This window comes from Colias eurytheme, chromosome 4, assembly GCF_061535395.1.
Source record: "Colias eurytheme isolate Ceu_HAF_F1 chromosome 4, ilColEury1 Martin Lab GWU primary, whole genome shotgun sequence".
Classification (NCBI taxonomy): Eukaryota; Metazoa; Arthropoda; class Insecta; order Lepidoptera; family Pieridae; genus Colias; species Colias eurytheme.
Genome location: NC_142983.1, coordinates 2,339,208 through 2,362,894, shown reverse-complemented (window position 1 = coordinate 2,362,894; position 23,687 = coordinate 2,339,208). Strand labels below are relative to the sequence as shown.

The 23,687-nt window shown below is 33.9% G+C and overlaps 1 protein-coding gene across 2 annotated transcripts in view; it reads left to right on the top strand.

Annotated features, from left to right (window-relative positions):
* bark (C-type lectin domain-containing protein bark beetle) overlaps positions 1–23,687 on the top strand; it is a 31,935-nt gene extending 8,248 nt beyond the window's left edge. Inside the window, exons 2-16 of one of the 2 annotated variants that reach the window (XM_090120343.1) lie at positions 9,560–9,720; positions 10,051–16,265; positions 16,474–16,685; positions 16,912–17,047; positions 17,259–17,478; positions 17,778–17,903; positions 18,662–18,691; positions 18,976–19,237; positions 19,641–19,842; positions 20,153–20,285; positions 21,412–21,532; positions 21,904–22,171; positions 22,384–22,609; positions 22,889–23,010; positions 23,291–23,687. In XM_090120343.1, the coding sequence (XP_089976469.1) occupies positions 9,560–9,720; positions 10,051–16,265; positions 16,474–16,685; positions 16,912–17,047; positions 17,259–17,478; positions 17,778–17,903; positions 18,662–18,691; positions 18,976–19,237; positions 19,641–19,842; positions 20,153–20,285; positions 21,412–21,532; positions 21,904–22,171; positions 22,384–22,609; positions 22,889–23,010; positions 23,291–23,520 (8,664 nt within the window). In that variant the 3' untranslated portion in view covers positions 23,521–23,687. The remainder of the gene's footprint in view (positions 1–9,559; positions 9,721–10,050; positions 16,266–16,473; positions 16,686–16,911; positions 17,048–17,258; positions 17,479–17,777; positions 17,904–18,661; positions 18,692–18,975; positions 19,238–19,640; positions 19,843–20,152; positions 20,286–21,411; positions 21,533–21,903; positions 22,172–22,383; positions 22,610–22,888; positions 23,011–23,290) is intronic. The other variant, XM_090120344.1, reaches the window with a different exon arrangement.

Genomic DNA, 23,687 nt, shown 5'->3' with positions numbered 1-23,687 from the left:
ACAAGGACACCTTGCGATGACGTCATTATTACTTATATGTTAAGGAACTGAGGATAGTAAAAATTATTAATATTATTGAGAATGTAAATTATAGATGTGATGTAAGCTCTATATTAATCATTCTTATTTTCGAACAAGGTATAACTTATAAATTGTACATACTTACCCACAGTTTTATTATTGTTCCTGTTTCCTGTATTCACATGCATGCTTAGATACATTCAGAAAATATCACGCATTATCGGGCGCTACTAAAGGAAGAAACGTTGAGAAATTAGGAATGCATCCAAATTCCTGGAAACAGTATTTTTCAGCATATTATTAAACTTTTCTCTTTAAAGGAAGAATTCACATTTCCGCTGGAAATAATCTACTTCCATACCAAATGAATGCCAAATACGCTCAGCAATAAATTTTCAAAAAATAATACATCTATCTTCTTCACATCTCTAAAGTTTACATTAAAACCCATTCTTCTAGGCACAGATTTGTTGTATAAACGTGAGTGGTGAAGGTCATATTGTTATTCGATAGCATTGTGGTGTAGCTGCATAGATATATCCGTTATACAGATATAGCTATATTGTGTTAACAACTGCAAAGTGCAGTGGAAACGATTGCACAAGTCCCCAGCGGAGGAGCGAATGTCTTGCATAACTGATACTTTGTATTATTCTGTTTATATATTGTTATTTATATACAGTCTCATTGTGAATTTGTGTTTGATGAAGCAATTAAGGTAGAGAATTAGAGAGAGATTAAAGTAATATGCATAAAACTTTGACTATAGAAACCTAAATGAATATCGCAAAGAAAGTTCCGCTTCAAAGAAAAGTAATCTTAAAAGCTGTGACTTTAATCATCTTAATTTCTGCCGTCACAACTGTGTATTATAATTTCTAGCCATAATTTAGAGACTCTATCTATTTGATAATGAATAAATAGGTACCTACTTCCTAATTTAGTATACCTGCTGATCTACGTGATAGCGTAATGCGCATTCGGCATTCCCTAACGATTAGAACCTTATCTTAACATTGTGCTGATAACCTACATTTATGAAATAAAACGTAAGTACACTTAAACATAGGAAAAAAGTGCGTACTTAGACATCATTTTTTTGATGTTACTACTTACTCATGTATTATTTTCTTCTGGAGTACTTATGATGCAGATTCAAGTCTATATCGGTATTAATTATTAATTAAACCATTAAAAAAATAAATTCACACAAAGTATAATTCAAGTAAAACGATACAATAACTTCAAAGAGTCTTATCGTGTATTTTCATAAGAATATAGAGATTACATTATATTTTCTAGAGCTTATAATCAGTTCGATTCAGCAATACTGAGGGCATAAGCAATAATTATTGAGTTGCGTATTAGAACACGTATAATTTACTAAAAATATTTCGTACCATACTTACTTACGATTCCTTATTAAATTAATACATAAATTTTTCTTACGACGGGACGCTGACGTTTCATTCAATCTTAAATTAATTATTTATGTATTAGCAAATTGGATAGGATCCAACAATATGTTTCTATGACAAACAGTTAACAACTTGAAAGTTCAATTCTATTCCGCGAAGATAACTTAAATTAATTCTCCAATTAGAAATCGTGTCGTAAAGTGCTAGATGCCATATAAATTAGTGAACAAAAAGCCAGCCGTGACAATGCTTGCGGCAGACATTTGGCACGGCGATACCATCGTCGCGCTCTGCTTGCAATCGTGAAAAGCGCGACAATGCTTTCAGATAGTTTATCTAATCGTTTATTGTACTTTAGTTTAATTTTACATAGCCACACGCTAGATTATAGGATGGCCTATCACTGATGTGACACTTTGCTTCTCGTCAAGTAGTGTATGCCTTGTTCAACTTCAACAAATTCAACTTTGTAATGGCAATGCCGTTGCCGATAGGATAATATTGAGGTGGGTTTGTTACTATGTATTTGAAAATTAGCTAATTAACTAAATATCTAGTAAGACAAAGGTTTAGAAATAGGTAAAAACTAAAAAGTTCCAGATACATGTACATACAGAGAAGGTTATAGGTCCTATTAAATAAAATAGGAATACTAACATTTTTTTTATTTCTAATGAGTTGCTGCTTTCATCACAAGATGTTTTCTCTGTCGGTAAGAAAAGTGTTTGAGTTTTGACTATATTTGAGTCGGTTGCTGATAAGGGACTGAAATATTAAAATCAATACGAATTGATTGCGATGCTGACCTACCTCGATACGGTAGTTCTACCGGTATTATGAGAAGTTCCTTTCACCGTTTTTTCAATAGATTAAGCAATGATGCAATAATTTCACGCCGCCGTTTAATATTTCATAAAAACTGTTCGATGTGAATAGTCAGTCAACTACTTGTTGAATTAAAATTCCATATGTACATATTTAGGAAAACACCTGATTTCTTTTAAGGTCTTTCAAAAATCAAAAGGTCCTTTGAACTCTTTGAAATCGTGTTTGTATAATAAATATATGATGACATTACTTTTAAAAATATCAGCAACTTAAACGCCATCTATAAAAAATTAACTCATAAAATATTCAATTCTGGTCGTAACAAATTGTCATCCGATCACAAATACCATCACATAATGCGTTATGAAGCTTTGTTTAACACTTTAACATTCCACACGATGTATGGAGCATGGACGGAAGTTAGAATCCACCGTGAACAATAGACTAATGTACAACAGCTCACAGGTGGCTTTAGTTTTGGTCCTTCGAGGATATTTAGCAGCAATTACAGGTGAGGTACATTAATTAATGTTGTTTATTGCATTATTATAATAAATTGAAACAAAAAAGAACTAGTTTTTCTATTGAATATGTATTAAATTAAACGAGAAGCTAAACTCTTCGCGAATTAAGTGGAAATTATTCTTATCTTCATCATGTTTTATTCTCATATTTCTGAAGCATATTTCACGTAAATGATAATGTAATTTATGCATAATTTTGTGAAATATATGAAGAATAATGTAATGTACGGAGTAAGATTGATGAGGGTCGTTTTATTACTGAAAGTGAAAGTCACGACATGTCATCAAAATCTCATCTGATTAATAGCCTTGAAAATTGCAAACTGCTGGTCTCCTAATAACCACAAATTATCCATACTTAATATTATAAATGCGAAAGTAACTCTGTCTGTCTGTCTGTTACTCAATCACGCCTAAACTACTGAACCAATTTGCATGAAATTTGGTATGGAGATATTTTGATACCCGAGAAAGGACATAGGCTACCTTTTATTGCGAAATATGTACCACGGGCGAAGCCGGGGCGGACCTCTAGTAAAAATATATTATGTAAGCTAAGTATGTAAGCTTAGGCTTAGGACATATATTTTAGATATCTAACAAACTATTTTATTCACATAATATATTATGCAGTTGAAGTTTATTCAAATATATTCATGGAAGGTATTTGCGATTATAAAACTAATTTCTCGGTACGACATATAAAAATTACCTATCCAGTATCTATTTATCTAGCTTTTACAGATGCCTGGACCTGTTTATAACTAACTAGCAATCCGCCTGCGGCTTCGCCCGCGTTTTCAAAAAAAAACCCGCATAGTTCCCGTTCCCGTGGGATTTCCGGGATAAAACCTAGCCTATGTCACTCAAAATGATGTAGTTTTCCAACAGTGAAAGAATTTTTCAAATCTGCCAAGTAGTTTCGGAGCCTATTCAATTCATACAAACAAACAAACAAAAAATCAAACCTTTCCTCTTTATAATATTTGTATAGATAAAACATCATCAGCTTTAATATTTCACATGCGTATGTATACATTTATATCCTTGAATCATTTACATATTTAGTTCATGTACCTATATTTAAATCAGGTAAAACACGCGACGCGACGGTAGAGCTTCTAGACGAAGCTTATAAATCCTTCGAACTTTCTAGAGCATTCACCTTACCGTGTAACCGATAAAACTTTAACGAACAGCTTTATTTGATGTCTGTAGTAAAGATTGGACATATCTACAGGATATATCCTATAAAATATTATGTATGGATGTTTGTTGTCAAAGCTTTGCATCGAGAAGGGTTCTTTCTAAGGGTTCTTTGTAATAATAATCACCGGTAGTTTTGTATATTGTCATGCTATGAAATCCTGGTAATATTATCTAATGCAAGATCTCGAATGTATTTCCCTTGTATTTCCTAATTTCCTCATCATATTCATTGTTTTTCTTTTATCTGTCATAAAAAATATAAATGAAAGTTTATAAGACTTGACAGAAAAGAAATGCAAACGAATTCGTTCTGTGTAATAAAGAAAGGTAAAAATTTTCCTCATCAGTACTTTTTTCTGTAATGGATATTTAATAAATATTCATTTCGAAAAATAGCCAAATTGACTTTATAGCTGGATAGTAATTTATCGCTACGTGACAGTTGGTCACTCGTACGTGACAAAATGAATGGGGTGCATCAAAAGGCAGGAAACCAGCCAAGTGCAAGGGCATGGACAGATGCGTGTGCGCATTCTGAATGACGTAATGTGTGACAGTGTGAGGCCTTCAATAGTCGATAGATTATGTAAATGGTCTATAGATGACTCATGAACTTTTAGAAGTTTGTTGGCTGCTACAGGCTACTGGACTAAAATTGATCCAAGTAAGTTAGGGAGAAAAACCCTGTATGTGATTGATAAAATTATTAAATACATACATAATCCAAACTGTTGATTTTGGTATGTATTTACTATTTAGTTTTATAGCATTAAAATCCATACTAATATTATAAATGCGAAAGTAACTCTGTCTGTCTGTCTGTTACCCAATCACGCCTAAACTTCTGAACTAATTTGCATGAAATTTGGTATGTAGATATTTTGATACCTGAGAAAAGGACATAGGCTACTTTTTATTGCGAAATATGTACCACGGGCGAAGCCGGGGCGGACCACTAGTGCTTTATAAATATTAATTAAAAAATCCAAACTGTTTCGATATTCGATTACAATATTTTTTTTTCCAAGAAACATTATTGAATATTTCACAGACATATTTATTTCACAAAATATTCGACTTTCGTTATTTCCTATATTGCTTTATGGGTGCCAAATCGATTATCCGCACAATCGCAGACAATGTTATTGTTTCGGAAACTATTAATTCGATCGTGATGAAAGCCATCCGAGCTGAATGACCGGACGCGGACAGAAGTTTGTAAAGAAGACGTTATAAACAAAGGCAATGTTGCAGTTTTCGTACTGTGATTCCGGTTTTGGGTAAGGCTGAATTGGGTTACGAATTTAAAGTTTTCTGGCGGTCGTATTGCTACATTCTTTTTAACATTGAGTTGAACACAGATATTTCGTTTCGTATATTATATCCTTGCTTGTAACTACGATATTTTCGAGCGAGGATAGCTTTGGCTTTAGTAATCTCATCAGCGATACAGATTAAATCACAGGATTAAATCGTGGACAAGGATATAATTAGGATGTTTTGCGCGGAAAGAAAAGATAGGGAAACTATAGGTCGAATTGTATGAGGTATATAGTTGTATAGTTTAGTACGTACCTACTATGTTATAGTAAAGTCATGTAAGGGGTTAAGAAAACGTGAATTCAACGCAAACAATTTAAACCTGCAATATTATTGCATGTTATCTACACAAACCCACTAATATTGTTTATTAATTAATACATCATCAGGAATCCGACATTATAACATGTACACGCGTGAGAAAGCTCGACGATTCTAATAAAAGACCGAGATCTATTATTTTTAAGCTCCGTAGTACACACGTTCGAGATGGAATAATATCAGCTGTTTCAAAGTTTAATAAAAACACACAAAACGATCGTATTAATTCTAGTTTGTTAGGTTATGGTGGAAATAAGACTCCTATCTATGTGTCGGAACATTTATCACCATATTATAAGTCCCTTCATGCTAAAACACGCCTCGTTGCAAAGGAAAAAGGTATAAAATTTGTCTGGGTAAGAAACGGGAGAATTTTGACCCGGAAGGATGAGCGATCTCAACCCATACAAATTAAGAACTTCGAATCTCTCAACAAAATATAGTATCATTGCCCTAGGAAAAAGTCCGATATTTATTATTTTACCATTCAATATATATTATCAAAATTTTCGAGGTATGAAAACTAAACTAGATGGTATAAGGTTAATGTCACTGCAAACCGAATACGACATAATTATTGGTACGGAAACTTGGTTGGATTGTTCAGTATTTGATAACGAGATTTTAAATGAAAATTATAATATATATAGAAGAGACCGGCAATCTACGGCATCTATAAAGACGAGAGGTGGTGGTGTTATTATAGCTATATCTAAAGAAATTCAATCTGTTCGTATGCGTCACCTTGAAAGTATATATGAAGATTTATGGGTTTCATTGAAATGCATATCGGAGGGCAAAACTAGGGATATCTTACTATGTGCTGTTTACTTACCTCCTCCAGTGTGTTCATATGTAGTAGATGGTATTTTGGAAAATATAAGTAATGCTATACAATCGCATCCATGTGAATCAATAGTTATAGGTGATTTTAATATGGGATTTATTGACTGGACGGTGGAATCAGATATGTATTTACGCCCGTGCAACTATGATACTTCATCTGGCTTGTCTCTAGTCGATTTTATGTCTCATAATGATTTGCTCCAATTTAATAATGTTAAAAATCATAACCAGCGAATTTTAGATTTAGTTTTTGGCCGAAATTGTCAGATTGAAGTATCAAAGGTTTCTGTTCCCTTAGCTAGATTAGACCCTCATCATCCGGCAATTAAAATTAATGTAGCATTATCGAAATCTAAATATTTAATAAACAAACCATATACAAGTCGTAAATTTTTTAAATCTGATTATTGTTTGATTAACTCCAAGCTGTCAAAGATAAACTGGGAACAGGAATTGGTTTCGTGTAAAGATGTCAATGTTATGGTTTCAAAGTTTTATAGTTTGATCAATGATGTAATTAATCTTCACGTTCCCAGCCACAAAACAAAAAGCCGAAAATATCCTATTTGGTATAGAAAGGATCTAATAAAGCTAATCTCTGAAAAAGAAAAACTCCGTAAAAGGTTTAAAATCTATAAAAATCCTAGGGACAATCTAGAAGTCAGCATACTGAGTAAAAGAATTAATAAATTAATTAAATCTCAATATAAGGATTATATAACTAGTATAGAAGCTTCAATAAAACATCATCCTAAAAAATTCTGGACGTTCATTAAAAGTCGTAGAGGTTGTTCGTCGACTTTTCCCTCAAGAATGAAATTAGGTAATTTGTCTTCCGATACTGGACCTGGCATTTCCGAGCTTTTTGCTTCTCATTTTAATTCAATATTTTCATGTAGTGACCAGCAGGTATTAACCGCGGATAATGATATATATTCACAATTCTCCATATACGATATCGAGGTAATTGAGAGCCATATTCTAAAATTGCTCCGTTCCCTCGATCCTAGTAAGGGCGCAGGACCAGATGGAATCCCGCCATTTTTTATTATTAAAACCAGCAATAATCTTTCCTTTCCGCTCAAAATCATATTTCAGAAATCCCTAGAGTCTTCTATTTTTCCAACCGCGTGGAAGACAGCAAATATCGTCCCTTTTTACAAGAAAGGCGATAAAGATGATGTCAAGAATTACCGTCCGGTTTCTCTACTAAACACTTTCTCAAAAATATTTGAACGCGTGGTACTATCCGCCGTTACTCCATACTTTAGCAACCTTATCAATGATTTTCAGCATGGATTTTGCAAAAATCGGTCGACAGTGTCAAATTTACTGCACTATTCAACATATATCAGCGAATGCTTAGACAGAGGCTCTGAAACGGATGCCATATACACAGACTTCAGCAGTGCATTTGACAAAGTCGACCATACAACACTGTTGGTAAAATTGAAGAATTATGGCTTCCACGGAACTCTTATCCAATGGTTTCATTCTTATCTTCGCCATAGGGTTCAAAGGGTGACCATGGGTGGATTCAGGTCTCGTGAATATATTGCGACGTCAGGGGTTCCCCAAGGGTCACACCTAGGCCCGACTCTTTTCTTAATCTTTATCAACGACATTTCTAACTGCATTAGTTATAGTAATTGCTCAATCTTTGCCGATGACCTTAAACTTTATCGTAGTGTGAACAATTCTGATGACGCATATCTTCTGCAGCATGATATAAATGCTATTCAAGTCTGGTGTAAGAATAATAAAATGGAGATAAACGCTGACAAGTGCCTTCACATAAAATTTTCTAGAAAAAAGAATTCTTTTAAATCAGCTTACACGATTAATCATAAACCTGTTAAGGAAGTGTCAGTAGTTCGTGATCTAGGTGTATTATTTGACAAAAAACTAAACTTTTCAAACCATATTGATCATATGTGTTCTAAAGCTTGGCAGATGTTAGGTTTTATAAAACGGAATACAAAAGATTTCAGAAAAGCAAGTACGATAATTTGCCTATTTAGTGCCCTAGTTCGTAGTCTATTAGAATATGCTAGTACGATTTGGAATCCGCATTATCAAATTCATATAGGCCGCATTGAACGCCTACAGAAAGCTTTCACAAAGTACTTAGCTTTTAAGGATCACCGTATCTCGTATAGGGCAGCTTATAAAGATAGACTGGATCACTTTAAATTAAACTCTTTGGAAAATCGCCGTCGTTTACTCGATTTATATACATTGCATAAAATTATTCATGGGAACCTTAGCTCTAACCTAATTATGTATTTGAATTTGTCAGTTCCACGCTCTATTCCACGTTACGGTGTTTCTAGTACTTTTTGCCCAAGTTTATCCCGTACTAATTTAAAAAAGAATAGTCCATTTAATAGGTTAATGAAAACGTACAATAGTGTTACCAATAAAAGAAATAGCTTACAACAACATAGTAATAACGTTGACATTGACATCTTTCATGATAATTTTTATAGTTTTAAAAATAAAATAGTAAATTTTATTCAGTGACTGTGTTGTATTTTTGATGTATTTGATGTATTTGACATATTTTATTTTATGTGTTTTGTGTGTTTTTATTAATTTGTATTGTATTTTATGTGTTAATTGAATTGCCATGTTTTAATTGAATTTTATATATTTTTTATTTCATGGATATTTAAAATTACAAAATTTTAATCATGTTATCATTGTAGTATTAATTTGATGTATTCTTGATAAATTTTTAATTATGTGATGAATTTTATGTTTTATATTTATTTTTTTTTCGTCAATGGATGATAAATTTGATTATGTATTTTTAGACTTTTAAAACTAAAAAATTTTAAGACATTTTTTTTATAATTGTTGTATACGCCTGCTTTATGGCCAATTCAGTTTATGAAATAATTATTAATGTATTTCTGTAAATTGTATTAATTGAGTCATTATTGGTGTGTCTAATAAATAAATAAATAAATAAATACATAGTTTGTAAAAGACGCTGAAGTACGATGCTTTCAAGTCATAAGGTCACAAATCATAGACAATGTAATTTGAACCTTATTTCTTTCGTTACAGGGTCAAAATGGAAGTAAGATTACGTTCACCAGTACAGAAGAGCGGCAGACTTCGAAACCATTTCCAGACATACGGCTTGTCGATGGTCCTTCGATTTTGGCGGGAAGAGTACAACTGTTACATCGCGGGCAATGGCGATCTGTGTGTACGAATTCCAGAAAGTGAGTTGCATGTATTTTAGTATGCAGTTTTCATTAGTTTCTGTGATCTGTGGCAGTTTTATTCTGTTAAAATGACTTGTTTTTATTTATTAATGTGGATAAATGTTTGAGGTATGTTGAGGGAGCTCATATAGACTATTAGCTACTATTGTAACCAATTGTAAAATTCCTATAATTAGTTTGCTTTTTGAAATATACATATAACTTAAACTATTTATCCCGTAATAAAATAATCAGTGCATGTTCTTTTTATATCACGAACAATAACATAGAAGTGAGTGCTAACATTGTTTAAATAAAAAAGGTCATATTTGCTTTGTTGTTTTACAGTTGGACCGTTAACGACATGGAAACGGCGTGCAGACAATTAGGCTTCATGGGTGGAACGTTTTACAATTGGATGGACCGGCAGCCGGGCCGGCGCGCGCGACTTTTGTTCGAAGAGCCCAAGTGTAAGGGCATGGAATACGATCTCTTCCAATGTGATTGGCAGTCACGACAACTCGGCTCCGGCGTCTGCGACTATCACCCGGATCTCGCTATACAATGTTTACCTCATCACGATGACAACGAACTTAGAAATTACGGCGTGCACTGGCGGGGCCTGCGCTTCGAACACGCAGTCTATGAACGGATACTCACAGCGGAAAATACGCTCTATGTACCCACCTCGATGTCGAGACTTTCCCACGTTATAGTCAAAAATGCGGGCTTAGGTAGAGACAATAATGCAACTAGTGCCTTAGACGTCATTGGCGTACCTCCCGTGATGGACGATATCGAAATATCAAATAGCGCTTTTAATGCTATCAACGTGACGTCACCCAATGCTCCCATAGTTATTAATAATTGTACAATACAAAACAATAGAGGTTACGGCGTTTATGTAAATTCTACTTACGGCATGACGAGGATTGAGAATTGCCTGATTCACGACAACGGTGGTGATGGGGTCAAATACGTGGTGCACGAATTAAACATCGACGAACGATTCGATAGAGCAGAAGTATTCGATTTGTGCACCCTCGCATCCACACCTAGTCAAACATTCCCCATTGTCATGTCCTTGGAACAATCAAGATATTCAAACATGGAACGTGATTGTCATCAAAAATTTTATACGCGACCCGATCACGTACTGACGTTAAGTTTTATAAAGATTTTAACCAATAGAAACGATACAGGCCACATATACGTTTACGATGGATTGACTGCTGATGATAAGTTATTGATGTCCTTTAATATAAGAAACCACACACGACCGCAAAGTATAACATCTACAAGAAGTAGAATGTATGTAAGATTTCACGCAGACACTAGAACAGATATAACCGGGTTTATAAGGTTAACCTCAGGAATTAGTAAGACATATGATTTGAACGTTACAGACTCGATAATATCAGATAATAATGGCAGAGGTGTCGTTATAGAAAATTTGAGATCACAAATTCATGTACATCGTACATCAATTTCAAATAATAATCATGTTGCTGGTCTTCAAGTAGTTAATGGAGCTGGAGATATCAATATAACTGAAAGTAGAATATCTTTTAACCAAGGTGATGGTATTAATGTAACTGTAACTGGGGGTAACAGAAACATATCAAGAAGTATAATAAGTTCAAACCAACGATATGGTATCGCAGTATGGATAAATACAACGCAAGAGACTGAATACATACCTACAAATCAAACTACTGTGGTTGAATATTCGGAAATATTCAAAAATTTAGATATTGGTATTTTACATGGAAATTACTGTGGCGATAGTTGGGTAAATATAACAGGAAACTGGTTTAATTCAAGCGTAGAAAGCACAATTGATGTCGCAACATGTTGGTTACTTAATGATCCTGTAAAATTGCTAAATCTACAAATAGGTCACAATCGATTCTATCAAAACTTACGTGTTCCTATAAAAATCCAACCAGCTCTCAATGTGATGAGTAGAATAGAATATAACTATTTTGAACATGGAGACTATGGAGCTATTGTAATTTTGAATAGGGTTGAAGGAAAATATCTAGAAGAGTTCGAAAAATTACCATCGAGATTTGTTATTCAACATAACTATTTCTTCGGTAATAGAGGACCATTTGTAGTGAATCTGGGTCTATCTCCGTATAGTGATATTCAGTATATTTTATTTTCAAGAAACTATTTGCGAGATAACAAGATAAGAGAACAGTTTGAATCTATCGATGGTACTCCACAATTGACACCGAGGAGTAGAGTTGCAGCAACAATAGTTTTAGCATCAAGTAATATAGACGTATTCAGAAATATTATTAATAATCCAGAGGCACAATATGAAATTGGATCTCATGTAGAAGATCAGAGCAAAGTTCTGAATTGTACGTATAACTGGCTTGGGTACGGCGAAGAAGAAAAAGTCTACAACAGATTATTCCATCGAAAAGATAGATTTAATTTAGCTAAAATTATTTATATGCCGTATTTATTACATAGTAGTAACCCTGGTGCAACACAAATAAATTATAATTCACTCTATGTGCCCCAATTTAATGTTCCTGGATCGAACATTGTTGGTGGAGAAGTAGAAGGTATAGAAATACTGAGACAAGGAGAATACGATGTGGTGAAAGATATAAATATTCGCCCAGGTGGTAAATTACTTCTTCAATCTGGAGTCACGCTTAAATTCCCCCCAGCTATTGGTATGATGGTAGCCGGAAAATTAGACGCAAGAGGCAAACGACCGAATGATATTTCTTTTACATTAAAAGAAGAGATTATTATGAGTAATGATACAATATACGAAACTGATCCAGAAGTAGATCCCACGACACCGGGTTACATGGAGCCAGTTATACCAATAAGACTGCTAGGTGGTAGAACTCAATACGAAGGAAGACTACAAGTCCGTGTAGAGGGCAAGTGGGGTACCGTGTGCAATTATAAATGGAATATTATTAATGCAGCCTTAGTTTGTAATCAATTGGGTTTAGCATTAAATCCCGATGATTGGTTCTTAGAACCAAATGAAATACCCAGTGCTGGTATAACAGAAGATATTATTTTATCGAATGTAGAGTGTACTGAATTTGATAATGATATAACAAAATGTAAAGCCGAAACAGTTGATAGTTTTGAAAATTCATGTACACATGAAAATGATGTTGGAATACGTTGCTACGAAACCAGCTGGGCTGGTGTAAGGTTTAGCGTTATTGCTGAACGTGCAGATTTACAATATGTAACTATTGAGAAAGCAGGTCTTCTTGATTATTCATCGAATTTATTTAAGCCAGCGCTTCAAATAGACTTTGCAAGGCATGGTTTAGAAAGTGTGAGGATTGTGAATAATTATCACGATGGATTGGGAATACTGTATTCAGATTTGTATGGTGCTGATGCTGTAAATACTGTAAGAAATTCAGAGTTTAGTAATAATAAAGGAAGCGGAATTAGCTTTAGGCAACTAGGTCTTAAAGTCTACAGTTCAGTGATTGAAAATAATAGGATTGCTGGTATTTTTCATAATCCACATCTAACCGGCCCACAACAGAGAGAAATAGCAGGATGGTTTAATTTAGATCCCAGTCTCAATATGGATGAATCGAGTTATCGACCTATTATAATACCTGAATATCAAACAGATATATCTCTTGCAAACGGGGAGACTAGACACATAGTATTTAGCAAACAATTTGGAGAAAAAATTGTTAAAACCTATAATATAAAGTGCAATCCAGGATATGTTTTAGGACTACAGCTGATGAATCCGATTCATAATTTCTCTACGGAAAGTATCTGCATTTATGACTCGCAAAATATTCACGAAGGAAGTACTATATGGTGCCTAGATCGTGATCTATCAACCTTTCCTACTACTAGTAATAGTTTTGGTGTCGTGTTGAAATACGATAGTGGTATAAACGCATTAGGTGGAGTGGTTTTAGTTGTCAGCACAATAGTTGCGCCTGTACAAAATGTACGAAATAGAATTATTAAAGGACCCGTTCCCACACTTCATGTAACTAATACCAAAATAAAAGGAAATACAAAAGGTATAATGGCGTTGTATTATAACCGATACTTAAATGAACTCGGGGATCATTTTCTTAGAAAAGCCAATGAAACAATCAAGATTACAAACTGTGAAATAGCTCATAATAAAGAAGAAGCTATCTATATCAATACCCCGTTTTGGGACATTCATGAAAGTAATATTACAGAAATCACATTAATGATAAACAGTAGCTTAATTACAGACAACGGAAGAGGAATTTATCATTTTGCTAGAGATTTGAGAAGCTCTAATAATTTGTACCACTATGTTCTTCAGGATAATACGTTTGAAAGAAACATGAACGGTGGATTTGATATAAGCCTTCCATATGTTTGGCAATATAACGAGAACTTCACACATTCAGTTTACATGCATAATAATACCTGGCGTAACAATTACAATTTTGCGGTTGTCATAGATGGACATTTTGCCGAAGTCAATCTAACCAAGAACATTTTTACTGACAACGTTTGTCGATATGGGTTATTATCAATTCGAGGAATGGAAAAGAAAATGAAGATTGATGGCAATTTTATCGAACGAAATAATGGACAATACATGGTTCAATTTTACATGGACAGTCAAAGTGAAATCATGGGATTTGTATATGCAGTTTTTGTTTATAATCAACTTAAAAATAATAAATTTTCGAATCAAATTAATAGGGGAGCTTTAGTGAAAAGCACAGATCCCACTTATGTCATAGGGTTCAAAGGTGTTCAGAAAGTGAAGGTTACTCGGAATTTGTTTGGCAACAATGCATTAAAGTATACGCTTGTAGCGGGGATTAAAACTGCTAAAATCAATAATCTTTTAGATGTTACAGAAAATTGGTGGGGCAGTGCCAACGAGACTGAAATTAGAAATGAAATATTTGATTTTGATGATTGGAATAATCATGCTGTCGCTACGTATTTACCTTATTTATTAGAAGATAGCTTTGACTCAAGTGTATCAGTTACCTTTAGCCCACATACAATAGTCGATATAAATGAAATTGGTGGTCGCGTGACCTCAGATATTACCTTGGATGGACGCATTGCACCATATGTCATTAAGTCTGATATTACAGTTATGCCGGATGTTACGTTTACAATTAATCCGGGGGTGATTTTAGAATTTGCTCCAAATGTTGGAATATTAGTAATGGGAACTCTAAATGCCATCGGACACAGTCAATTGCCAATATTTATGAGACCTATCTCTCCGCCAAGTGATATTGAAAATAGAATTGAAAAAAGGGAAATAGGTCAATATTCACCCGATTATGGAAAACATCGACAGCAACGTCAACTAGAAACGCTAATCGCTCAAGATTCAATTCGGCTATGTACAGGAAGAAATTGTTCAATAACTGATAACAACTATGACAGGAAAAATGAAGGCTTTTTGGAATACTACAAAAAAACTACATTACAGTGGGTCCCTATGTGTGATAGCCGATTTACAGAGAGAAATGCTCAAGTCGTTTGTCGAGAATTAGGTTTCGATCCTATAAACGTATTTTTTGCTCATGATCGAAGAGTTGAGTATCATAGTAACTCATTATCAAGAATTTGGTCTTGGCCGGAACCTTTACAATGTGTTGGAACTGAAAACAGATACGAAGACTGCCCTATTAGATTAAACGGACAACTGTATGGGCATAGACATGAATGCAAGTGGGATTCCGATTTTATTTTTATTCACTGTGGGACTCGAAATCTAGAAGATAATCTTGAATATTGGGGTGGGATAAGATTTGCAAATCCTGAATTTGAATATTCGCTTTACGAACATAGAATCCACGATCACCACACGCATGAAACAATGAAGAAAGTAGAAAGTACCCTGCGGAACGTTCAAATAAGTGGAGCAGGCATTCTACACAATGAAAAGTCGCCAGCTATACAGAGTATCATACGAAATCCTCACATCCAGAACGTGAATATAACAAAATGCGCGCACCATGGCATTAATATAGTTTCACCTACAGATACCATCGACATAATGTTTAACTCCATCACAGATATACTTGGAGAGGGAGTTAATGCGATATCCTTGACCGGTGAGGGACGAGAATCTGAAGAGTCTAGTTTCACTCCGTTGAAGGACCTCAACTTGCCGTACCATCTATTTTCTCTAATTGATATCTGTGACAGTTCCAAAGTAGTAACAGTGGAAGAAAGAGTTCTTTTGTACTATAAATATGATAACAATCCAGTAAACTGCGTTAAGATATTCAAAAGTACATTTAGAGTGAAACCGTTTGGTTTTAGACTGTTACAATTTAATTTGTTCAACCATACAATGAGTTACGGAAAAAGAGACTCTATTACGCTGTACGATGGTGATATTTACAACATAACAGCACCACAGATAGGCTATCTAGAGAACGGTTCGCCTGATGAGAAGAAATTGTTCAGGACAGATGGCGCTAGTTTGAGTGTGAAGTTATTTGCAAATGGTGCTTCTTCAGTGCACGGTTTTATTGCTGAGATTGTCACGTTACCAATATCGGCAATTGGATTAAGTAAGTGTATTTAAATATTAATTGAATGAATATATATTTTAGACTAAATTTGCATGTATGTATATGATAAAATATTACGTCGTTATATTATTTACATGCTTTTAACTTAAAAATGCTTTTCTTATTTTTTCTTTTTTTTATATCACTTTGAAAAAATGATATATGAATATATTGCTAATACTAAAATCATAATTTAATTGCCTTTCAGATCGCGACGTCCAGCACAACATATCAAATAGTATATTTACTAACAACCGCGATGGTGCGATCAGTTATCAATCTGTAGGCGAAGTAAATCCATTCGTAGCTGTTATCAGAAACGAATTCAATGATAACTGCCTTAAATTGTATGGAAACTTCACCACTTGTCAAGCTGCCGTGAGGGTAGATGTACAAAATACGCAGACACTTTTGTTCAGGGTGAGTAACAGCTTTTTTATCTGTTTTTCATAAGAGAGTTTGAACAAACTTCAAGTCACTCTCTAAAATAAAATCAAAACAGAACAACAAAGATAATAATTTTAATTTTAAGCATAATAATTATCTGCTCTCTATACAAACCTAAGGATACTTTTTAATCTACATTTATATGCATTTATTTTGAAAATTTTGCACACCAGTTTTTATTATTATTTTATTATTCCAGAACAATTTAGTGCGAAACAACGTCGGTGGTTTATTAGTGAGAGCGGATTCACGAGGCTCAGCCACTTCGTTACGAGGGTGGATACACAATAATCTATTCTACAAGAATCATGATTTACCATGTCTTCAGTTGGAAGGTGAATTTTCTATTATTAAAAACCTACTCATTTAGATATGTAATTAAAATAAGGATGATATTTGATATATGATTTCCTCTTTCTATTCAAATTAAGTTCATGGAAGATAATTTCGTCCGTCTATGTACCGTTTTTAGCCTGGGTGATTTACAGGCACGTCACTTACCTTTAGGTAAATTTACTAGCCTTGATTATTTTTTATCTATTACAGGTCGCCAATCATCGCCATACCAAGAGGTGACCATCTACCGCAACTACTTCACACGTAATCGGGTACAATTCAAGGACGTCATAGTGTTACGTCAAGTTGTATCTAACTTCACTCATAACTATGTTCACGATAACACGGGAATGAGGATTTTAGAAGTCTCTGGCTTCGATAAAGTGCGCCTGCCGATCTATCAGACTACATCGCATAATGGTTTCTATAAGTGAGTAGAATTCCATTTTTTATTATGTATATCTATCTGTCCTTGACTTATACCTTATATAGCGTTAGCTACTATTAAGTATTCTTTGCTTATACTTAAACTGGTAACTGAAATAAATATTCTAGATATTCAACTTAATGGCAATAAAACTGATTTATCCCCTAAAATCGTCAGGATAGATAACTAATTAATATAATCTGTAGTAAAACCACATTTTAGGGGCACTAACAATTTCTTTGTCTATGCCTGTTAATACTTACCACGAATTGTTAATCACCTTACTCGTAAATGAATTCCAGGAACTACGCACTCGATAGAGAAGGCCGTGCCACAGTTGTAGCCGGAACCGCCGGACAGCACTATGTCGACAATATATTCTTTAACCCCGACAATGATTATGAAATGATCACTGTGAATAGATCCATGTAAGTACCTTTTTAATTTATATTTAATAATTTTAATAATTACATAGTTAGTTAAGTTTTAAAAATATATCCATTTGTATAGCATAAAATAAGATATTTAATTATTATTTATTACCTAATAGTTTGACTAAACCTAATCTAATACGTACTAGCAGCATTCGTAAATAAACAATAACGTGGTTATTATTAGCGTTAACGCTATTGGTCATGCATGTTGGTGTTCCGCGCGAACTTCACGTCATTCGTAACTAAAAACCGTTATATTCAAGATTTTTGCTAATGGGTGATTCATAAATTAACCAAAATATATAATAATTAAGTTATACATCGTGTAATTCAATTAATAGATATCAATATATTTTGCATGTTGGTTTGGGAAAATATGTAGAAGTTAAGAATCATGAATGAATGAATGAATGAATTTGATAAAATGGGTGAATTGCGGAAAATGAAACCAGAATGGGTAAAATAATATTCTGCGAATGCTGATTTGGGAAAACTAATAAATATATTTACCTTCGTAAATGTTTTAAATAATGTAATTTATTAAAATTACAACAAATTACGATAAAATATTTTATAATAGGTTTCTCAAACTTCTGAGCAAATTAAGGCACAGGAAAATATCAATGGAAAATTGGTTGATTTTTTCCATGTGTGCAATCCGAATGCTTTGCTTTAGATTCAAGTTTATTGTTACTATAATTTTAAGGTTTATTATTTATTGCATGTTTTTGTTGCATGGCTGGCCGGACTAGCTTTTTCGATTATAACCCGAATGCTATGAGGTGAGTGGTAGTTATAATTTATTTTATTTAAATAATTTTATAATATTAAGTATCCAATTGTAAGAGAAAAAATGCAGGACATTCGTTATATTTAAAAATATTTTTTTAACCGTTAATATGATATTGGATTATTTTAATGAGCTTTAAACTGTCCCTTTGTCCCTTCATTAATTAGGTACTTAACTAGCTTTGTCATTTTTTTCTGTTCAATCGAAGTTGTTAATGAACAACCACTGTTTCCCACTACTGCCTGACTGTTAGACTAATACCATTTACAATTACAGTGCACTAGACCTTTGGCGTACACGCATCGACGCGAAACACAACTACTGGAGTTACAACGAGAGTCTAGCTGTAGCGGGACGAATACGCGACCAATCTGACAATCCTTTATTACTAGAAGTTGACTATAGACCGTATTATATGAATAACTTGACGGTACTGGGAGGGGGGAAGTGCCCTCCCGGGTGGGACGCGGTCGCTGGCACGTGTTATATGTATGTGGGAGCGCCTATGACGTATGAAGAGGCTAGACTGTTTTGTTTGGTGAGTGTATTTTTATTTGTAACTTTGTAAAACCATTATTTGTAGTTAATGTTGCTAGACTCACATCTTAATAAAAATTGTCTGGAGCAAAACTCTGCCTATGCATATTTTAGGCAGAGTTGTATAATGAGCGTAGGTATAGAATAGATTTCTGGTCAAGCCTACAGAACAGACAGACAAATAAAACATTATTGTTATCCTTCTCCATATCCAAGGCCACATAACTTATTTTTATTTAATATTTATAGTGAACATTGTGCAATGTACGTATACACGAGCTGGAGAAAATAAACTCGTGTAATTACTAATTACTCCTCCCATACTAGAGTGAATATAGCCCATGCATTGTAAAATAGCAAGGTTTACCAATTCTTCTTCTTCATTTAATTATTTCGTTTCACAGTCAGACAACGCTTCCATGCCATACGTATCAGGCAACTACGAGGCGCTATACGAGTTCATCCAACGTCAGAACCAATGGTTCCAATATGGCGACCGAGTGTGGGTGAATCATATTGACTATGTGACTCAGTGCACGTCATTTGCTTTCTCAAGTGTGGAGATTAGTGATTGCAACCAGAAGAACGCGTTTATTTGTGAGATTGGTGAGTTTTTTATTTTTTACTGAAAAAAAATGTGGGTACATTTGAAACAAAGCCTGTGTGTCGAGCACACGTGTCAGAAGGGAAACTTCTTTGGCAAGATTCAAAGATACCAAAATCCTTGGAAATGATACCAAAATCTTGGAAGGCCTTAAAATTTTAGTTTTACTCTCAAGAAGTTTTATTTCAAAAGTAACTGTTATAAATGCATTATTTTAAATATACTTATTTCAACGAATACACAAACTGTTAACTTTATGAAACTGTTAACTGTTAAATAACTAAGTAACTTAATATTTTAATTTTATTCTAGATCCAAAAATAACCATTGACCCGCTATCCTGGCAAGGCGACACTCTAGCCGTGGCTTTCATCGGTGTTTTAGTGGCCGCAGTATTGCTCGTTATACTTGCGCTTATCTGCTGGTATTCTAAGTCTAAACACAGGTAAATAAAAGATAAATAATAAAATTCGCAAAAAAATATTTAAGAGCACCTAAGTAATTTGAATTTTGGGTTTTAAAAATCACAACACGCAACGCACGCACGTTTACGCAACTTCCTGCCGATTTCTACCAAAATTGCGTTGACTCAATCCCTTTTGCTTCCTCTCCTAGATTATGCCGACTCCTGTTATCCCGATCTTCACGAATATCAACTTGATGCTCTCGAGAGGCTGCAAAACTTTTGCATCAGATTCATTTTCGGCTTGCGCAAGTTCGATCATGTTTCTGATTTTCGCAACAGATTACACTGGCTACCTATTCGCCTTCGCCGGAATACTCACATCCTTCAACTCCTGTACTCTGTCCTGTTTAACCCCAAAACTCCTGTCTATCTCAAAAATCAGTTTCATTATTTAAACTCCAATAGTTCCCTTTCCCTTCGTTCCTCTGATCTCTTTCTCCTATCCACCCCTATTCACCATACCAATTTTTTTAACTCCTTCTTTACCGTCCTAGCGATTCGGCTGTGGAATGCTCTTCCTGAGACTATCAGACGCGCCAAAACACCACATCATTTCAAGTCACTTGTAAAAGAGCACTTTTTCTCCAGTATTAAGTTTCCTTTTTATCTTATAAATATGTATTTATATTTTATATATACTATGTATAATATGTATGTATTTATATGCATATATATATATATATATATATATATATATATATATATATTTAAATATATTTATTAATTTGTATTTAACTTATTATTTTTATTTAATTTGTATGTATAATATAAATATAACTTGATTAATACATATATACTGAATTATCTATGTCTATTCTTTAATTAGTAATGAATTATTTGTATTATCTATTCTTTTTTTTAAATCTTTTTGATGCGCCCTCGCTTTTTACCAATGTCTTATATGTCCTTTATTTTTATGGTTGCCTGGAAGAGATTGCTTTTAAGCAATAAGGCCGCCTATTATACACTTTCCAATTTTATGTCTTCTCTTATTTTAAATTCCTGTTATATGTACAATAAAGTGTCATAAATAAATAAATAAATAAAACACGCTTAATCATTAACTCCATGCTATAAATTACTTATTTATGCTTATTTATTACAGACATCTTCAACGTCTAGAACGTCGCAATTCAATCCGACAGTCTCTGCATTCGGTGCGCTCTATCGGAAGTATCAATGGGGGTTTCCCCGATAATACTTATAGGAGAAAACTTGCACAAATGGTAGGTAGAAATAAAAATCATTTTTATTGAATTTGTGGGTTAGGTACAAACATGTTAAACATTTGGACCCCAAACTAGGACAGCCTTTATTTTGGGGTCCACCTTCCTTAATGACACAATAATAACAGAACTATAGCTAATATTAACTTAAATTATTTAAGTTATTTCATTATACCTAATACTCTTTTAGAAAACTGCAAAGTAAGTTTGTTGGATTGAATACAGATATATTCAAGTATCAACATAGATTTGCTTAATTTTAATACCTTACACCCATATACTCTTAAATGCTGCAAATTCTTTTTTTTACAAACCAACAAAAACAGATACGGTTTTGTATAAGGTGTATTGATTATATTATTCTTTTTCAGAGTACACGTTCTACAGATACGCTCACAAAGGGCTCCGACTATAAGAAGATGCTTGCTTCCACCACTTCTATGGAATCTATGGAGAAAAGTCAATTTAATTCATCCCTTGAAGATACACAAAGCTTTGATATTTACGAAGCACATAATCCCAATAATATAATACAGTTGAAACATAGTACATTCAATAAAAAACCGGCGTCTCCTGAATACAGTGTACCTCAAAATGTCAATAACAATAGGCCATACAACTTGGCCTATAGGAATGAAGGTTTGTTTCATGTTTGATTCTTCATAATGGTCCTTCTAGTCTTTCTAAAATTAACAATATTTTTCAAACTACTTTAGTACACTCTAACGATTGTAGGTGTTATTATGACCAAGAATAATAAAGATCTTTTGAACATTATTTTTTATATTAAATCTAAAGATACTGAAATAAAAAAAATGATTAATAACACCCATAAAATTAAATTTATCCAGGTTACCGCGACCACTCAAGCGCAGCAAGCGGGGCGCCATCTATGAACACAGTGGCCACAGAGGAACTACCAATCATCCACCACCCGGGAGGCCTGTCACCGGACGACACAGTATCGCCACAGAGCGGAGACCACTACTACACGTCCGACACGCTCCCGCTCCGGGACAAGACTGACGACCCGCTCGCTATGAAGCGCGATTTGGAGAGGGAGGGGAAGATTTATGGGTACCCGCATTTTTTTTTGTTATAATGATTGATTTAGTATGATGAAACCTTTTTTTTTTACTTATCAGCTGTCATTTGTCAGTCCTAAAAAACTTTTACTGAACACGTCTGGACTATAAGTTACGTTTTCATTCATGAACGAATCTTTGGGATAAATTATGATTTAAACTTAACAAAAAAGTAGATAACTTTTGTCGGGGTAAATTGAAATCAAGTCTAAAATTATTATGAAATTTTTGGTTGTATCACTTGTTATAATTTTTTGTTGGTATTTCCCAGATATGGAGCTCCGAACTTCGAAGCACAGCCCAAACTTTCGTTCCTTATGGAGCTGCGCTCGCGCATACCTGATGAAGCGCCACAACACTCTACTACTACTTTCGGGCAACGACCTGAACCTGGTAAAACTAAAATATTGTTTTATTATCTACTATTCAAATGATTTTGATTTAAACATACCCTAGTGCTATCATCAAAACATTTTTATTTTATATCTCGAACCAATAATAATTGAAATAATGTAAACGTGATTAGGAACGATATAATCTAGAATTAAATTAATATCGATTTAGTATTAAAATCCATAGATCTAAAATTTTTTCTAAGGAGCAAGGGGAATAATAAAATAAAATAGCAAGTATATCCTATTTTCCTATATTTAACCAAAAAATAATTTTCTAGAACCAGAAAAGTACTACGAAGACGACTTACCCAGTCCCCCGTCAATGTACAACTACGACCAAAGCTACGACTCGAGTCCGCAAACGTCAAACTTCAACTACTCGCCCGAACTTCACGCGCGTTCGCGATCCGAAGCTATACTCGAGACGAATTTCGATTTTGATGACAATGAAAATCATATCACTGAAGCTGATAGATCTCATAGCCAGCCGTTGGAAACTGCTATGTGAATAGATAGAAAATATAAAATTTAATAGACATTGTACATATATTAGTTTTTTATTCAATCGTGAACTACCGTCAATCAATAAAGAACTCATTCTACTGACTAAACTTTAAGCTAAGAATTTATGTTATTTTATTTTTTTATACACAATATAAGATATAACACAATTAA